The 19,427-nt window shown below is 38.5% G+C and overlaps 1 protein-coding gene across 1 annotated transcript in view; it reads right to left on the reverse strand.

The window, feature by feature from the left end:
- Positions 1–6,447: 6,447 nt before the first annotated feature.
- Positions 6,448–19,427, reverse strand: part of LOC105471250 (maltase-glucoamylase 2 (putative)) — a 96,471-nt gene continuing 83,491 nt past the window's right edge. Inside the window, exons 45-46 of the mRNA XM_071094122.1 lie at positions 12,824–12,997; positions 6,448–11,513 (exon numbers count right to left, since the gene is read on the reverse strand). Of these exons, the coding sequence (XP_070950223.1) occupies positions 8,025–11,513; positions 12,824–12,997 (3,663 nt within the window). The 3' untranslated portion in view covers positions 6,448–8,024. The remainder of the gene's footprint in view (positions 11,514–12,823; positions 12,998–19,427) is intronic.

The raw sequence follows: 19,427 nt of genomic DNA on the forward strand, positions 1-19,427 counted from the left end.
CCTTCAGTCTATCCTTTACACAACATATGGGGCAGGTCCTAGAGGCCAAGGCAGCCTGGGTCCCAGACAAGCTCTGTAGTCTGCCCTCTCCTGAAAACCGGGTATCTCCCGCCATCATGAGGAAGAGGCTTTCATTCCCTTCTCCTAATCTCCCAACATTTGCTTTAAGGATTTCTTCAATTTGGCCATCTTTGTATCCTTACCTAAAGTTCTTAGATTACATGGAGATTGTGTTCTGAAAGTTGATTTATAGGTAATATGCTTCCTACTTAGAAAGCATGTTGGTTAGGTTCCTGAGCTAGCCCACGAAATACTGTCTAACTCACACAGCAGAAATTAAAGAAAGTACGTCATTGTTCGGAATTGGTTTTCCTCATTTTTTTTTTAAAGCAATGATGTCCTTTCTTCAAATAAAATCTTATGCAAAAATACAGAAGAGAAAACACAAAAAACAAAGCAACTCTGATACAACTGGGAAGGAAGAGTTTGACCTTCCCTCACCCTAAAGCAGCTTTTAGGAACCCCAAGGGTTCTTCCTCAGGGGAAGTTTGAAATTATAATGCTATTTACAGGCGGGCAGATCTCATTGCAATCATTTCTCCAACACTTAACCTGATAAACAGTAACAGACCAGTTGTTTAATCCTCTGAACAACAGTTTTGTTTTTCTATTTCACATGTCTATAGAATTAAAAGGCTTAGCACAGGGTCTTTAGTAGATTAAATTTAGTAGATTAAATCTTTAGTAGATTTAAGAAAATGCCCTTTTATTCAAATAACTAATTGTGATCTTGTTGGAACTCCCCTCTGGAAAGGAAGAAGAAAGTCAGGACCTAAGAGAGAGAAAAATGGACTAATTAACAGACAGATATAGCTCAGACATCCTTTCTCTGAGAACGCAGTAAGAAAGGATGGATTCTTATCTTACAGAGAAAATGATCATAATTCTTATTCTCTGTTTCTTGTCTAGTATGCTTTCCTAAAACATTCAGTGGTTCCACCTTATCTCAACTGCATTCTAAAATAAGAGAAAGATAACAGTCTATATTGGACAGAGTATTGGAAGCAGCAGTGAGGGAGGGCTTGAACTCCAGATCAGTTTGAAGACTAGCTGAAATAGAGAAGAGGCAAAAGCACCTCTCCCTGAGACGCGTCCACCAATGCCATGTCACTCGACCTCTTCCCAGTTTATCACTGCCATGGCAACAACCAGAAGTTACAACCCTTTCCATGGCAACGACCTGGAAGTTGCCACGTCTTTTCTAGAAATTTCTGAATGACCTGCCCCTTAATTTACATGTAATTAAAAGTAGGTATAAATGAGGCTGCAGAACTGCCTCTGAGCTGCTACTCTGGGTACACTGCCTACAGATAGCCCTGTTCCACAAGAAGCAATGCCTCTGCTGCTGCTATACACTGCCACTTCAGTAAAAGTTCCTGTTCAGCACCACCTACTTGCCCTTGAATTATTTCCTGGGCAAAGCCAAGAACCCTCTCTGGCTGAGCCCCAATCTGTGGGCTTGCTTGTCCTGCATCAGCACTCCACTTCTGCCTGATGTCAGCATATGGAGGTGAAATTTATCAGTAAGTGACCACTAAGGAGCAATTAACCTCCCAGGGGAAGATTTAGAACCACAAGGTCTGTCAATTCTCCCTCTAATGCCACCTCTATGTCCAAACACATGCACCCTGAAGAGGCTCTTTGCATAGCTTACCCTCAAAAATTTGGGTTTTCCTTTGATTGAGAAAGATTATAATTTTCTTTTTATAGACAGTCAATAAATAAGAATCTTCCTCTACAAAAACTGCTGATGCATTACTAATTTAAGTAAAAGTAAATTTAAAAATGAATTATAAACATATTAAAATGGTGGTATTTGTTGAGAAGTCATTGAATTAGAGGGAGGAGCAAATGGCATATGGTGACCATGTTCCATGTCAAGCTTCACTCCTGTGTGGAGGCACGTGACAGAGCTACTCTGCGACACCTACTTTCTGCGTGCAGAGCTGCTCTTGGCCTTGCCCTCCAGGGCGTTGTGGGCATCTAGAATCAACTATTGCTGCTGTCTGACTTCATATTTCCATCCAGCAAAAGAGGGTAAGAAGGAAAGCAAAGGCAGAGTTAAAGGGTGTCAACTTCCAAGAAAAAAATGTAGAGATGTTCCCAAAGCACAGAACTTTTATTTGGAAATAAGATGTGAAAACATAATTGCAATTTGGGATACAGGCACAACAGGGTGGCCTCTGCTATATCCAGAGAACAAAGGAAAACTTTAAAGTTTTATTGAGGAAAGAGAAGGTTATGCAAGTTGTTTTGAAAGAAAGTTCATTGGCACTAACAGTGTCTTACAAGAGTTGGCGAGTTCTGATCAGCAACAGTCTGTAGTTGCTAGGTGGGATTTGTAATTTGGGAGTTACTGCAGGGCCCTTGCAGGAATTAGGTTTGTAAGACAGTGTGTCAGGCAAGTATTCTTGTGTAAGCAGCTAGCTGTCTTGGTGTGACTCATGTAAAAAGCTTCAGTTTGGAAAAATGTCCTGTGATAGTTCCTGTTATCAGTCAAATCATGTATGACAGCCCTCTCTCCAGGACCTTCCCTGACTCTATTTTGCCAGGGTTTGGCACAAGTGACTCCATTTTGAATCTTACCACTTTCATAAGGGGTTACTTTTCGTAAGTTCCACTCAATGTTTCTAATACATTGGCAACCTGGCAACCTCAACACAACTTATCTATTTATTGTTCATTTTAAAATTGTTATCAAAAAGGGAAGAATTTGGGAGAAAGGACCTAGGAAGTCAGACATCTCATCTTGGTGTATTAGCAGTAAGGAACAGAGTGGTCGGCTCTTTTTTTTTTTTTTTCCAGCTCTATTGAGGTATAATTGACAAATGAAATTGTATATATTCAAAGTTACAGGATGTTTTGATATACCAAAAAGAGTACCAAATTATGAGTTCTTGCTATACTAGGTATTTTCGTAGGCAATCCCTCAATCCTTCCATTTTACTAATGAAGGAATTAAATAAGGCTCAGAGAATTCAGGTAAGTTGATCCAGGTCACATAAATAAATAGGAATAATATCAGGACTCTCTTATAAGACTTTTTTGGTTCTAGAAGTGAGTTTTTGTTTATTTTATTTCATCACATCATGGCAAAGATGGACTTTCCTTAGGAGATGGAACCCTGAAACAGATGGGTAATAGGAAGTGAATCAGAAGGCCAAGCTCTACTGTGTGTTAAGAAACTGTGTTCTTGAAGCAGTCATTCAACCTTTCTAAGTCTTCCTTTCTGCTTCTGAGGAAAAAAAAGTGTAAGGATTCCTTCCCTCTCTGCCTCACAGCAGGAGTGGAACTAACTAAAACATTTGTGGGAGGCCCTTTGCAAACGATGGATTATGGTGCAAATATAAGGGGTTGTTTTTATGTAACAAGGCCCATAGATTGTACAAACCCCTTTACTTCTTCTCTTAAGCCCAACTTTTCTCAATTATATAGTAAAAAATTTCCAAAGCCACCTTCTCTGAAGCCATCAGAGATTGGCTAAGGTGAGAAAACCTCAAACTTCCTTTGGGTCCCAGATCTAACTTTTCTACTCCAAGTGATTCTCCATTTTTCCTCGGAATAAGTGATTTATAAAGCATTACAACGGTAAGGATGAATGTTCACCCATCATTCTAACAGATAAGAGCAATGTGAAATGAGGCAGTGTATGTCTTTTCTGTATTCTCAGGCTTTTCATTTTTTCTTAATCTTAGCCCCTCTTCCTCAATGCTAAGTTGAAATTCTTTTCTTATCCAGTCAACAGACCTCATCACTTTCTGGTCATTTGGAAGTTTTCAAGAATTTGTATCATCTAAATCGGTATGTCATTTTCACATCCATGTCAAGTTTTCTGCTTCCCCAGAGACCACCTCCAGCAGTGAGGAAGGGGATTATGGTCTATGCTTTCACACTTCCATATTCTCCTTCTCCTCTTCCTTGACTATTTCTGGGTATCCTTCACAACCAATGGAAATTAAAGGAAAAGACAAAGGTTCCCATGTGATGGATGCTATGGCAAGGCATCCTTGGGTACCCTCAGTGTGAGAGGACCCCAGTGTTGATTTCTTCTCATAGGCACATTAGTGAGTTTTTCAGAGACTCCTGGTGCAGCATCTAACATGAGGTGAGATGCAATCTGCATGACCTACTTTGACCTCTCCCCACTACAAACTTAGTTTCTACTCTTGGAAGTCCATCCACGACCTCTCATCACTCGAGTCTCTTCTCCACTGGACAGATTGCTTCATGACAGCCCTAGTCCAGCCGTCTCCTCACACCCATCTGAGGAGCTTCAGCTTCCTTGTCCATTGAACACTGTTGAGTCCAGGTTGCACCACTACTTCCCTGGCTCCACATCCACTACTGCAGGGTCTCCAATCCCTGCCACCTTTGGAATTCTCCTAGCGCCATTCTTTGTGATTTCATTGGCTTCCACACTCTGGGAGATGCATGACGAGGTTTCTGAAAACTTTGCCCATGTTCCACTGTATCACCTGGTGGGAGTGAGGGGCAAGAGATCCTGCAGTTCAGCGAGTGCCCAGCTGGGAGTGAGATGCCAGTCCCAGCTCCTCACAGGCACTCTTAATCTCCATGAGCAGTTCTTCTGCAGTGCCCTTCACACAGAGCACCACTCCACTCCCCATGGGGAAGGGGATGTGAAAACCAAAGCGTGCTCTAGCCCTATAAGTTCCTTTACTGGCATGAATACTCTTTCAACCCTCATTTGAATGTCTAATCTCATACACACTGAAGTTTGGTGATGGAAATTGATATATTTTAAATCTTGTCTCTTCTCACAATGCTCCTCCTGTAGAAATAGTGGACTATTTTATATCTCCTAATCATACTATATAAAGTCAGTCTCTTTGTCCAACTCATTCCCCAACTGAAAGACTTTCCATGACTCTTTCTTTTGTGCTATAGGGTACCTCCCAGCTTCCTCTACTCCTTGACGTATTCCTAAATACCTCTAGACTCCCAGTGAGTTTCCTGTTAATCCAAAACATCTGTCATCTGTATTCCTCACTGAAAAATTAACCATGCACTATGTGTGGCATCTCTTAAATAGTCAATATGTATAGTGTTTACATAGTGATGCTTGGAATACCAGAAAATGAAGTTTAAATTAATAACTAGAAATTTTAGGTGTAATAATAATGATGTCCATGGTAATGGTGAAGGTAGGAATGTGTCAAGTACCAGAAGTGTAGAAAAGTAAATTTCTTTATACTTAGAAAATGAGTTATAATCATTAGTACAAAATTAATATCACATATGTGGGTGACCCAGTGGGGCCAGTCATTATGGAGCTTAGGAGTTTCTTTAGACCTTGTAAATCAGAGTCCACGCACAGGTTTTGCTAATGTTGCCAATGGTAGTATTAGTGTGCCAACACTGCTCTCATGTTCTCTGAACCTGGTTCCAGGACCACTACTTGTGCATTGACTCCTGAGTTTCAATTCTCAAGTCTCTTCAAACATCTGACCAAAGTCCAGACTTTTGTATATTCAAAGTATTTCTTACCTTTTCAAAATTCCATAATTTCAATTATGTTCTATTTACATGTTTAAGACGTTGGACTTTGGTAGCTTCAGAACTATGCTTGTTCAAGCAGATTCATCTTCAGTTTTCCAAATCTCAGCTGCTTCAAGAGAAGTTGTTGGTCAGTGAATGAGCACTGGTATGGTGGGCTGGCAGCAGAATCTCACGGTGCCTTAGCACACAGAGCACTTTGTCCTGTATCAGAGTTTGTGGTGCCAACAAGACAAACGCACTAAGTTTCCCTCAGTAAAGATACAAGTGAGGGAGTCTGTGACCAAGCCCATAGAATTTTGAGTTTTGTTTTGAGTTGGAAGGTCAATTTAAGAGTCATATATACACAAGAATAAGGTCTATCAACTTTGTTCAGAGGACTGTAGCTTGTGGGTAGATTCCAAAAGGCAAATGTTGCTGACTGATGAATCTGTGCCCCTCATCTGGAGCACCATCAAATCGTCTGGACAATAGTACAGCTGGGCTGGCAGATCAAAAAGCTGGGCAGATGTGTTTGTAGACAGTGGAAGATATTCATGTGGAGTAAGTCACAGATGCTGGAGTACCTATATGCTGGGGAAGTTGATACTACACTTGACAAGGACATGAGAGTGGAAATAAGATGTTTCTGCCCACTTAAAGGAAGTTGTTCTCAAACTCTTTAGCTTCAGAATCCCTTTACATTCAAATTTGGTGAGGGCACTGTGCTTTATTTATGTGGGTTATATCTGCTAATATTTACTGCATTAGAAATCAAAATTGAGTCATTTGTAAAATATTTTTTAAATATTTATTTTTCGTTCATAAACAATAACATATTCACTTTGTGATAACATAAATATGTTTTTAATGAAAAATAACTATATTTTCCAAAGCAAAAAAAAATTAGTGAGAAGAATGGCATTATTTTACATTTTGTAAATCTGTTTAATGTCTAGCTTAACAGAGGACAGCTAGATTCTTTTTTCTGTTTCTATATTCATCTATTATGACACAATATGGCATAGAGTATCTGGACAGTGCCACTATACACTAATGAGACAATAAAACTGAAAAAACAAATAACTTAGTATCATTATGAAAGTAGATTTGAAGAACCTGTGTGCCCCAGAAAGTCTTGGGGAACCCCATGGATCCCTGAACTAAACTTTGAGAACACTGTCCTAGGGTTAAACCTACAATAGTATCCAACTGACCAGATTTGGTAATGACCATGGGTCTGCTCATGGGGGTCTGAGTGATCTAAGAAAAGAATGGATCAAGGATGAACGATGAATTTGGATATGAAAAACCAGGAATAGACTGAAAACCCTAACACAATGAAGGAGAGTCTGAACAGTGAAATTATAAGGGAAAAGCTTGTTTTAATAGAAGAAAATGCAAATAAGATTATGAACTCTGATTCCAATGTGGAGGCTGTTTTCCTTATGCTGTATATTTACATTCTCACCTCTGTCTGGGTAATTTCTGATTTATACTAGAGTCAGAGCCAGTCATTGGTGGTAACAGTGAGGCTTTAAGACTATCTCATAATTTAGATTAATTCTAAGTTTCTGAGAATACTCCACTGTCTACAAGTGGAAGTACTTATAAAATCTGTAGTAAGAGTATTAGTAGTACCTATGAAATAATGGTTACAACATTCAGGAATTTATGTTTTAGGATCTATAATAATTTTATTTTCTATGATAGTCAAACCCACATGTAATATTTATAATTTAAATTATTTCAGTGCCTGAAGTAAGGTTACACAAGATCTTCAATGGTAGCATGTTCCGTATCTGTAGCTACAGCTAGGATCTCTTCAGAAGCAATAATACTATTAGTATGTGTAATGCAAATGACTCTATTGGTAGATATGGCATTTGGAAAAGCCCATAGGAAAATAAAGTGCGTTTTTTTAGCATTACTAATTACATACTCTACTGTAATATCAATAACTGTTGGTATAGAAACCATTTGAGTGCCAGGAGTATCACCAGTGCTCTCAGTTATGGTATTATGCCATGTGACCCAAGAAACAAGTTGGGCTACTTCAATAACTACATCTAAGGCAATAGTATTTACAGAGCCTAATGTGGTGTTATCTGAGATACCAAAGTTACCTGTGAAATCTGTAGTAAGGATATATAGGATATATAAAACATCTGTAGTTTAACTGATGAAGTTATAGGGATAATAACTATAATTTAAAAGAATAAGAATACATATTATGGCTGCAAAATAAGTACCCACAGCTTCTTTGGTAAAATCTACAAGGTTTGTAAGCCTTCCTAAACATGTCTACAATGACAACAGTGTTTGGAGTAGCTGTGTCTTTTATGGCTAGAGTACTAACATTTGTGAAAACTTAAGTAGCATAAGATAGAGTATCTCATAACTGATTTTCTATATCTGTAATAGTTGTTTGAAGGAGTTATATGAGGTAACTACCCTGCCTTGAGTAGCAATCATGGAACTTGAGTAGCATTTATGGCATTTGTAATATAAGTAGGTGCAGTAGCAGAGGTATGTACTGTACTATCAGGAGTGGTAGTATTTAAAGCATGTTTTGTAATACTTGTAGTATCTTTGGTAGCACTAGTTGCAGTAATAGGTAAATAACTAGCCACAGAATTTGTTACCATGTGGGGAGTCTGTGAATCTAGACCAGTAGCTGTTATTGTGTCTGAGACTGTTGTGATATTTGAAACGGAAATGTGTGTAGTGTTACCTGTAACACTGCTGGAGTTATCTGCATCAGTAATATCCATGGTGCCTAGATTAGAATGATTTGTAGGAGCTAATGATGTGTGGCTTAAGGCCAGTGTTGTAGTAGTAGTAGAATGGGGAGTAGTGAACTGTGTGATGTGTGTGGTGAATTTGTCTGTGGAAGTAACTGTTGTATCTGGACTTATGGTATTATCTTTGGTGCTGGTAGTAGTGACCATAGCATCTATTATCATGGTACTTTTTGTATCAAGAGTGTTGAAAATCATGGTGTTTGCATTTGTAGGGGTAGTAAAATTAGTAATTTTATCAGTAGTGAATGTATTACTTGTTGAAAACATGCTCAAAATAGGAGTAAGAGTATGGGTAGGAGTGGTAGGAGAAGTTTGGTAATAAGTAGTCATGCCAGGAATAGTATTATTACTTGTAGTAGTAGCATCAGTACTTGGAGAAGGAGTAGTCACAATAGGAACACTATTACCAAAAGAAGTAGTTGTTATGGAAATACTATTACTAGTTGTATTACCAGCAGACATTGTAGCTAAAAGAGAATTTGTCACAGAAGCATCATTATTTGTGCTAGCAACATCAGCACTTGTAGGAGAAGTGGTTACCATAATAACAGCAGAGTCCATAGCATTACTATTTTCAGAGAAAGAAGTGGTCATAATAGAAAAACTGTTGCTAGTAGTGTCAACACCAGTATTTGCAAAAGAAGGAATAGCTGTAATTGGAACAGTATTATTAGGAACAGTATCATCAGTACTTGTATGAGAGGAGGTAGCAGTTATATTAGCAACATTAGTACTAGTGCTAGCATTAGTAGTATTTGTTTGAAAAGGAGTACTTATATCATTAATAGTAGTACTAGTGCTAACATCAGTAGTACTTGTTAGAGAAGGAGTAGTGGCAATAAGTACAGTAGTACTAATGGTGGCATCAGCAGTACTTGTCAGAGAAGGAGTCACTGAAATGGGAATGGTAGCAATAGTACTCACAGTAGTACTACCTGTAGGAGAAGGCATAGTGGTATTAGGAACAGTATTATTAGTGTTAGCATCTGCAGTATTTGTAGAGAAAGGTGTGGTTGTAATAGGAACACTAGCCCTAGTGCTAGCACCAGTACTACTTGTAGGGAAAGGAGCAGTTGTATCAGGAACAGTAGTACTAGTTGTAACACCAATAGTACTTGTTGCCAAAGGTGTGGTTGTGATGGGAACAGTAGCATTAGTGCTAGCAGTAGTAGTACTTGTAGGGAAAGGAGCAGTCGTATCAGGAACAATAGTACTAGTTGTAACACCAGTAGTACTTGTTGCCAAAGGTGTGGTTGTGATGGGAACAGTAGCATTAGTGCTAGCAGTAGTAGTAATTGTAGGGAAAGGAGCAGTCGTATCAGGAACAGTAGTACTAGTTGTAACACCAGTAGTACTTGTTGCCAAAGGTGTGGTTGTGATGGGAACAGTAGCATTAGTGCTAGCAGTAGTAGTACTTGTAGGGAAAGGAGCAGTCGTATCAGGAACAGTAGTACTAGTTGTAACACCAGTAGTACTTGTTGCCAAAGGTGTGGTTGTGATGGGAACAGTAGCATTAGTGCTAGCAGTAGTAGTAATTGTAGGGAAAGGAGCAGTCGTATCAGGAACAATAGTACTAGTTGTAACACCAGCAGTACTTGTTGCCAAAGGAGTGGTTGTGATAGGAACAGTAGCATTAGTGCTAGCAGTAGTAGTACTTGTAGGGAAAGGAGCAGTCGTATCAGGAACAATAGTACTAGTTGTAACACCAGTAGTACTTGTTGCCAAAGGTGTGGTTGTGATGGGAACAGTAGCATTAGTGCTAGCAGTAGTAGTAATTGTAGGGAAAGGAGCAGTCGTATCAGGAACAGTAGTACTAGTTGTAACACCAGTAGTACTTGTTGCCAAAGGTGTGGTTGTGATGGGAACAGTAGCATTAGTGCTAGCAGTAGTAGTAATTGTAGGGAAAGGAGCAGTCGTATCAGGAACAGTAGTACTAGTTGTAACACCAGTAGTACTTGTTGCCAAGGGTGCGGTTGTGATGGGAACAGTAGCATTAGTGCTAGCAGTAGTAGTACTTGTAGGGAAAGGAGCAGTTGTATCAGGAACAGTAGTACTAGTTGTAACACCAGTAGTACTTGTTTCAAAAAGTGTGGTTGTGATAGGAACAGTAGCATTAGTGCTAGCAGTAGTAGTACTTGTAGGGAAAGGAGCAGTCGTATCAGGAACAGTAGTACTAGTTGTAACACCAGTAGTACTTGTTGCCAAAGGTGTGATTGTGATGGGAACAGTAGCATTAGTGCTAGCAGTAGTAGTACTTGTAGGGAAAGGAGCAGTTGTATCAGGAACAGTAGTACTAGTTGTAACACCAGTAGTACTTGTTTCAAAAAGTGTGGTTGTGATAGGAACAGTAGCATTAGTGCTAGCAGTAGTAGTACTTGTAGGGAAAGGAGCAGTCGTATCAGGAACAATAGTACTAGTTGTAACACCAGTAGTACTTGTTGCCAAAGGTGTGGTTGTGATAGGAACAGTAGCATTAGTGCTAGCAGTAGTAGTACTTGTAGGGAAAGGAGCAGTTGTATCAGGAACAATAGTACTAGTTGTAACACCAGTAGTACTTGTTGCCAAAGGTGTGGTTGTGATGGGAACAGTAGCATCAGTGCTAGCAGTAGTAGTAATTGTAGGGAAAGGAGCAGTCGTATCAGGAACAGTAGTACTAGTTGTAACACCAGTAGTACTTGTTGCCAAAGGTGTGGTTGTGATAGGAACAGTAGCATTAGTGCTAGTAGTAGTAGTACTTGTAGGGAAAGGAGCAGTCGTATCAGGAACAGTAGTACTAGTTGTAACACCAGTAGTACTTGTTGCCAAAGGTGTGGTTGTGATAGGAACAGTAGCATTAGTGCTAGCAGTAGCATTTGTCAGGAAAGGGGCAGTCGTATTGGGAACAGTAGCATTAGTTGTAACACCAATAGTACTTGTTGGGAAAGATGTGGTTGTGATGGGAACAGTAGCAGTAGTGCCAGTGGTGGTATTTGCACTGGCAGAACTGGTGATTGTCTCAGAACTGGTGGCATTGGTAGTAGATGGAGAAGGATGAGAACTCATTGAGATGGTGCTTGTCTCAGTTGTAGTGGAAAGTACAGGATCACCATCAATCCAAATAACCTCAGTTAACTTTTCCAGGTTGATAGTGTTGTTAGTCAATTGAATAGTTAGTGTCTGCCAGAAAAGAAGAGATATAAATGCATATTTTGGAACTTAAATCTCACATGTAGGTCACCTCTTAAATTACAATTTAACAAAAAATGTTTATATCCAGCAATAGGATATAAACATTCCTTTTTAGGTTAGGTCACATTGATTTTGGTCAGATATTACAGAGAGATGCTCTGTGTGCATAATCCCTATGCTGGAAATCTTTTCTTTTCACTTCATTTAGTGTTTACAAATATTTGTAGCTGTGATTAAAACCAACATTTATTAAAATCTCTTTGCTTTGCCATTGGGTTTTAGTCCTCTTGACAGCAAGCTGGTTTCATGTTTTCCTCACTCCAGACAGTATAGTGTCTGGCACATACTAGGCATCAGATATGCCGTAGAGTTTTTAAAAAGAAGGTATTCAAGGATTTTGTGCACAATCTTAACTAGAAGCAATTACTTGCAAAGAGTGGTTTTGAACTCAATAGTCCAGGTAAAATGCTTTAAGGTAAGTACCCAGAAGAGGCTAGAGGGAGAAGATCTATTCGAGTGCTCAGAGGGGCCATCTTCCGAAGTCCAAATACCATCAGGTCACCCATTTCAGTTTTTAGAACACAAGAACTATGGTTATCCATTTTCACTTTTCTAAACCATCCCCTATGGGTTGCTGGTTCTGTATTTATGATGTCTTATGTTCTAAAAATGAGATACTTTTTTCTTTGTGGTTGCCTTTGGCAACTATTGGCATTTCGTCTTCCAAAATTCTGTTTTAGTTGGTTCTAGAATCCTCCGGTACGGCCTGCTATTTACGTCCCCCTGTTTTATCAACCTTTTATCTTATACCACAGGTGGGATGTATTCATTTGACAATTACCACAGTTTACTGCCAATTTTCATCCACCTGTAAGATCCATCAGTTTGATCAGGGACATGAATAACTGCAGGAAGCATGGGGGAAACCTTCGACAGCTTTAGGGAATCACCTTTGTTTTAGCCTTTGCAGCAGAAATAAGTTTTATTTTGCTAATGTGGAAGACTAATCTATCAAAACACAGTACAGTTTCTTTGGTAAATACATGGAGAGGATCTCATCAGGCCAGTGATCAATGACCCCTAGGCTATACCAGAAAGACCATTAATGTTGCACATCTTACAATATGATTCAACATTTGCAACTTTTCAGGAACATATCTATTGCACATATTTATAACCTTCTAATACACGAGAATATAACAATGATAATAATTTTAATTGTTAGCAAAATTATTGGTGATAATTTTGCAGAACGATAAAATTTACTTATGATATGCTAATATTCCTTTCAGACCTACCTGATTATGAGGGTCACTCGTGAAATTTGTCTCCATAAATTGCTGGTTGTCATAGGTGAAATTGACTTGTGTCACATAAGTAGAGTTCACACCCCAGATTCTAATATATCTAACTTTTAGTGGATTCGAGTCACTCAAATATTTATTGTGTATGGTCTGGATTTGCAGGATGTTCTATAAAGAATTCATAAAGAGAAAAAAATAACATATTGTTGATAGACTATGGTCCATATTAAAATATTAACAACAAACCTAAATTTACTTTTCTTCTATCAGTTTGCTATTTCTATTTATGTATTTACATTTTTATTGATACATAATAATTATACATATTTATGGAGAACGTGATATTTTGATACATGTATACAATGTGTAGTGATCAAATCAGGGTATTTAGGATATCCATTACCTCAAATATTCATCATTTCTGTTTGTTGGTTGGTTTTTTTTGAGACGGAGTCTCACTCTGTCACCCAGGCCGGAGTGCAGTGGTGTGTTCTGGGCTCACTGCAACCTCTGCCTCCTGAGTTCAAGCGATTCTCCTGCCTCAGCCTCCCAAGCAGCTGGGACTATAGGTGCGTGCCACCACACCCGGCTAATTTTTGTATTTTTAATAGAGACGGGGTTTCACTATGTCGGCCAGGCTGGTCTCCAATCCCTGACCACCCACCTCAGCCTACGAAAGTGCTGGAATTACGGGCCGGAGCCACCATGACCAGTCATATTCATCATTTCTTTGCATTGGAAACATTTCAAATCTTCTCTTCTAGCTATTTTGAAATTTACAATAAATTGTTGTTAACTATCATCACCCTACTATGTTACCAAACACAAGAACTCACTCCTGCTATTTAACTGTTTCTTTGTTCCCACTAACCAACCTCTCTTTATGGCTCCCACCCCTTCCCAGCCTCTGGTTATTATAATTCTACTCTCCACACACTTCATGAAGACATACTTCTTGAGTATCTGCTATAATAAATTTGGTAATGCCAAAAATAAGTTTATTGTACCAGCATTATGAAAGTTATTTCCCCTATATTATAAGTATTCTTATAACCATTTTGAAAAGAAAATATCATTATTGCTATCTTAGAGATAAGGAAACTGAAGCTCTGGAAAATGAAGTGAGTAGTCCAAAGCGACAAGGCTAGATAACAGAGGTAAAGTTGGAAGTGCAAGGTGCCCCTGTACATACTACTGCACGAGTTAATTTAGAGTGAACAAAGAAGTGTGCAAACAGTCCCTGGACTGAGAATAGTGTGCAAGAAACAGGAAGTTAACCAAATCATGAATTGTTTAAGTATCAATACAAGGGTTAAAATAATATGACATAAATTATGAGGTGGCACATGATGAAGGCCCAGATGAAAATCATAGTGGATATTTTTCATGGATGTGAAGAGAAAGGAAAAATTACACGGGAGGAAGAGGGTCAAGAGAGAACTTAGGAAGGACATGTAACTTCAGAACTCCTGGAAGTATGGGAAGGATTTATTATGAGACAGGAAATAAGGGTACGGGGACACATTGAACAAAGCCACATTCATTGAGGAGTGCAAGGGCAACCATAGCTGGTGCTGAGTAAACACAGACATGAGGCCAGTTAGGTATGTAAGGAAAGATTTTGAAGATTACGTGCAATAATCAAGGAGATCGTTGTAGCAGAGTGAAGCTATGCATTTCTCAATTATTATGGCTGCAGTAGGAAGAGAAAAAAGAAACGTTCAACTGGTATTATGAAGGATGAATAAGACTTTTGCTACTGGGCAGGCAGAATCAAGGAAAAAATTTATAGCTCAAAATAAATGGGTGTACTAAAGCTAGTAGATTTGAGAGAGTTGATTTTTAAATTTCCTAGAATTTTGCAAGCCAGATGATTCTTGAAATTGGTTAAGATGGTGGGAGCAGCTACACTACAGAAATTAGCAAATGTTACAAATTATCTCCCACCTCTACAAGCTGGTTTACCAACCAGGAAACCGTTGATAATAGTTATCCCCCAGGGAAAGTTGGGAGCTTTCTTTCATTTCAGGCCCCTTATTCTTAAGGAAAAAATTTATCAAACGTCACAGAAATAAGAATTCATTTATCAGAAAAATGGAATTTTGAAATTAGATGTTATTAAAGGGCAATCTAATGTTTTACAATTTTTTTAAAACTCAGATTAAACAGGGTGTCATTCCTAATTTGAATAATAGCAGTAGAAATAGAACTAAAATTCAGGATTTCCAGATCATTAAAATAATATTCATTAAAATAATATTTGAGAGGAAAAAATATGTACAGTCTTCAACCCAACTACTCTTGATTTAAGAGCAGAGAATACACAAATTTAATTAGTATACAATTAAATTTATACAAAGTCTGGCAGTTAGTTTCAGAGAGGCCAAATGCAGGATGGAACAATATGACCTGATAATCATGTCTATGAGAAGAATTTGAAGGTCTTAGCTGACCATGAGATTTATATGTGCCAAACATCTGATACATGTGTTAAAAAATAACGCAATGCAGTAACAGCAGAAAAAATATAGAATATAGCTAAAAAGAGGTAGTAGGCAATATGGAAGTCTGTCTCATCTTATAGAAATGTAAGGTAAACTATATATGTAACTGAATATTTTCTAGTAGTCACATTTTTTTAAAAAGTGAAAAGAAAAAGGGCAAATTAATTTCAAAACATATTTTATTTATATTATATAGCCAAAACGTTATTATTATGAAATTTTTCAATATAAAATTATTCATGAGATAATTTTTTTTTTTTTTTAAGACGGAGTTTCGCTCTTTCTATCCAGGCTGGAGTGCCATGGCATGATCTTGGCTCACCGCAACCTCCGCCTCCCAGGTTCAAGCGATTCTCCCACCTCAGTCTACCGAGTAGTGGGGATTACAGGCATGCGCCACCATGCCTGACTAATTTTTGCATTTTGAATAGAGACAGGGTTTCTCCATGTTGGTCAGTCTGGTCTCAAACTCCCAACCTCAGGTGATCCTCCTGCCTTGGCCTCCCAAAGTGTTGGCATTACAGGCATGAGCCACCGTGCCCAGCCAAATTTTTTTTTTTTAATTATACTTTAAGTTCTGGGATACATGTGCAGAACGTGCAGGTTTGTTACATAGGTATACATGTGCCATGGTGGTTTGCTGCATCTATCAACCTGTCATCTACATTAGGGATTTCTCCTGATGCTAGCCCTCTCCTTGCCCCCTTGCCCTAGTGTATGAAGTTCTCCTCCCTGTGCCTATATGTTCTCATTATTCAACTCCCACTTATCAGTGAGAACACGCAGAGTTTGGTTTTCTGTTCCTGTATTAGTTTGCTGAGTGTGATGGTTTCCAGCTTCACCCATATCCCTGAAAAGGACATGAACTCATTCTTTTTTTATGGCTGCATAGTATTCCATGGTATATATGTGCCACATTTTCTTCATCCAGTCTAACACTGATGGGCATTTGGGTTGGTTCCAAGTCTTTGCTATTGTGAACAGTGCTGCAATAAACAGACATGTGCATGTTTCTTTACAGTAGAATGATTTATAATCCTTTGGGTATATACCCAGTAATGGGATTGCTGGGTCAAATGATATTTCTGGTTCTAGATCCTTGAGGAATTGCCACACTGTTTTCCACAATGGTTGACCTAATTTACACTCCCAACCACAGTGTAAAAGTGTTCCTATTTCTCCGCCTCCTCTCCAGTGTCTGTTGTTTCCTGACTTTTTAATGATGGCCATTCTAACTGGTGTGAGATGATATCTCATTGTGGTTGTGATTTGCATTGGGCAGTATGACCATTTTCACGATATTGATTCTTCCTATCCATGAACATGGAATGTTTTTCCATTTGCTTGTGTCCTCTCTTATATCCTTGAGTAGTGGTTTGTAGTTCTCCTTGAAGAGGTCCTTCACATACCTTGTAAGTTGTATTCCTAGGTATCTTCCTCTCTTTGTAGCAATTGTGAGTGGGAGTTTGCTCATGATTTGGCTGTCTATTATTGGTGTATCAGAATGCTTGTGATTTTTGCACATTGATACTTTATCCTGAGACCTTGCTGGAGTCGCTTATCAGCTTAATGAGATTTTCGGCTGAGACAATGGGGTTTTCTAAATACACAGTCATGTCATCTGCAAACAGAGATAATTTGACTTCCTCTCTTCCTATTTGAATAAGCTTTATTTCTTTCTCTTGCCTGATTGCCCTGGCCAGAACTTCCAATATTATGTTGAATAGGAGTGGTGAGAGAGGGTATCCTTGTCTGGTACTGGTTTTCAAAGGGAATGCTCCCAGCCTTTTTCCATTCAGTATGATATTGGCTATGGGTTTGTCATAAATAGCTCTTATTATTTTGAGATCTGTTCCATCAATACCTAGTTTATTGAGTGTTTTTAGCATGAAGGGGTGTTGAATTTTATCAAAGGCCTTTACTGAATCTATTGAGATAATCATGTGGTTTTTGTCATTGGTTCTGTTTATGTGATGGATTACCATTATTGATTTGCATATGCTGAACCAGCCTTTCACCCCAAGGATGAAGCCAACTTGACTGTGGCTTTTTGATGTGCTGCTGGATTTGGTTTGCCAGTATTTTATTGAGGACTTTCGCATCGATGTTCATCAGGGATATTGGCCTGAAATTTTCTTTTTTTGTTTTGTCTCTGCCAGGTTTTGGTATCAGGATGATGCTGACCTCATAAAATGAGTTAGGGAGGAGTCCCTCTTGTTTGGAATAGTTTCAGAAGGAATGGTACCAGTTCCTCTTTGTACTTCTGGTAGAATTTGGCTGTGATCTGTTTGGTCCTAGTGCCTCAATTTCAGACCTTGTTTTTGGTCTAGTCAAGGATTCGACTTTTTCCTGTTTTTGCCTTGAGAGGGTGTATGTGTCCAGGAATTTATCCATTTCTTCTAGATTTTCTAGTTTATTTGCATAGAGGTGTTTATAGTATTCTCTGATGGCAGTTTGTATTTCTGTGGGATCAGTGGTGATCTCCCCTTTACCATTTTTTATTGTGTCTACTTGATTCGTCTCTCTTTTCTTCTTTATTAGTCTGGCTAGCAGTCTAACTATTCTGTTAATCATTTCAAAAAACAAGCTCCTGAAGTCATTGATTTTTTTGAAGAGTTTTTCGTGTCTCTCTCTCCTTCAGTTCTGCTCTGATCTTAGTTAATTTTTCTCTTCTGCTAGCTTTTGAATTTGTTTGCCCTTGCTTCTCTAGTTCTTTTAACTGTGATGCTAGGGTGTTGATTTTAGATCTTTCCTGTTTTCTCCTGTGGGCATTTAGTGCTATAAATTTCCCTCTAAAAACTCCTTCTAAAAACTCCCAGAGATTTTGGTATGTTGTGTCTTTGTTTTCATTGGTTTCAAATAACTTATTTATTTCTGCCTTAATTTCATTATTTACTCAGTAGTCATCCAGGAGCAGGCTGTTGAGTTTCCCTGTAGTTCTGTGGTTTTGAGTGAGTTTCTTAATCCTGAGTTCTAATTTGATTGCACTGCAGTCTGAGAGACTCCTTGTTATGAGTTCTGTTCTTTTTCATTTTCTGAAGAGTGTATTACTTCCAATTATGTGGTTGATTTTTGAATAAGTGCTACGTGGTGCTGAGAAGAATGTATATTCTGTTAATTTAGGGTGGAGAGTTCTGTAGATGTCTATTACATCTGCTTGGTCCAGAGTTGAGTTCAAGTCCTGAATATCCTTGTTAATTTTCTGTCTTGTTGATCTGTCTAATATTGACAGTGGGGTATTAAAATATCCCACTATTATTGTGTGGGTGTCTAAGTCTCTTGTAGGTCTCTAAGGACTTGCTTTATGAAACTGGGTGCTTCTGTATTGGGTGCATATATATTTAGGATAGTTAGCTCTTGTTGTTGCATTGATCCATTTACCATTACGTAATGGCCTTCTTTGTCTTTTTTGTTATTTGTTGGTTTAAAGTCTGTTTTACCAGACACTAAAATTGCAATCCCTGCTTTTTTTTTTTTTTTTTTTTTTTTTGTGCTTCCCATTTGATTGGTAAATCTTCCTGCATCCCTTTATTTTGAGCCTGTGTGTGTCTTTGCACGTGAGATGGGTCTCCTGAATACAGCACACCAGTGGGTCTTGGCTCTTTATCCAATTTGCCAGTCTGTGCCTTTTAATCAGAGCATTTAGCCCATCTAAATTTAAGGTTAATGCTGTTGTTTGTGAATTTGATCCTGCCATTATGATGCTAGCTGGTTATTTTGTCCATTAGTTGATGCAGTTTCTTCATAGTGTCAATGGTCTGGTACTGTTTTTTTCTTTTCCATATTTAGTGCTTTCTTCAGAAGCTCTTGTAAGGCAGGCCTGGTGGTGACAAAATCCCTCAGCATTTGCTTGTCTGTAAAGGATTTTATTTCTCCTTCACTTATGAAGCTTAGTTTGGCTGGATTTGAAATTCTGGGTTAAAAATTCTTTTCTTTAAGAATGTGGAATATTGGCCCCCATTCTCTTCTGGCTTGTGAGGTTTCTGCAAAGAGATCTGCTGTTAGTCTGATGGGCTTCCCTTTATGGGCAACCCAACCTTTCTAGCTGACCTTAATTTTTTCCTTCATTTCAACCTTCGTGAATCTGACAATTA

Source organism: Macaca nemestrina, chromosome 4, assembly GCF_043159975.1.
Source record: "Macaca nemestrina isolate mMacNem1 chromosome 4, mMacNem.hap1, whole genome shotgun sequence".
NCBI classification, from domain to species: domain Eukaryota; kingdom Metazoa; phylum Chordata; class Mammalia; order Primates; family Cercopithecidae; genus Macaca; species Macaca nemestrina.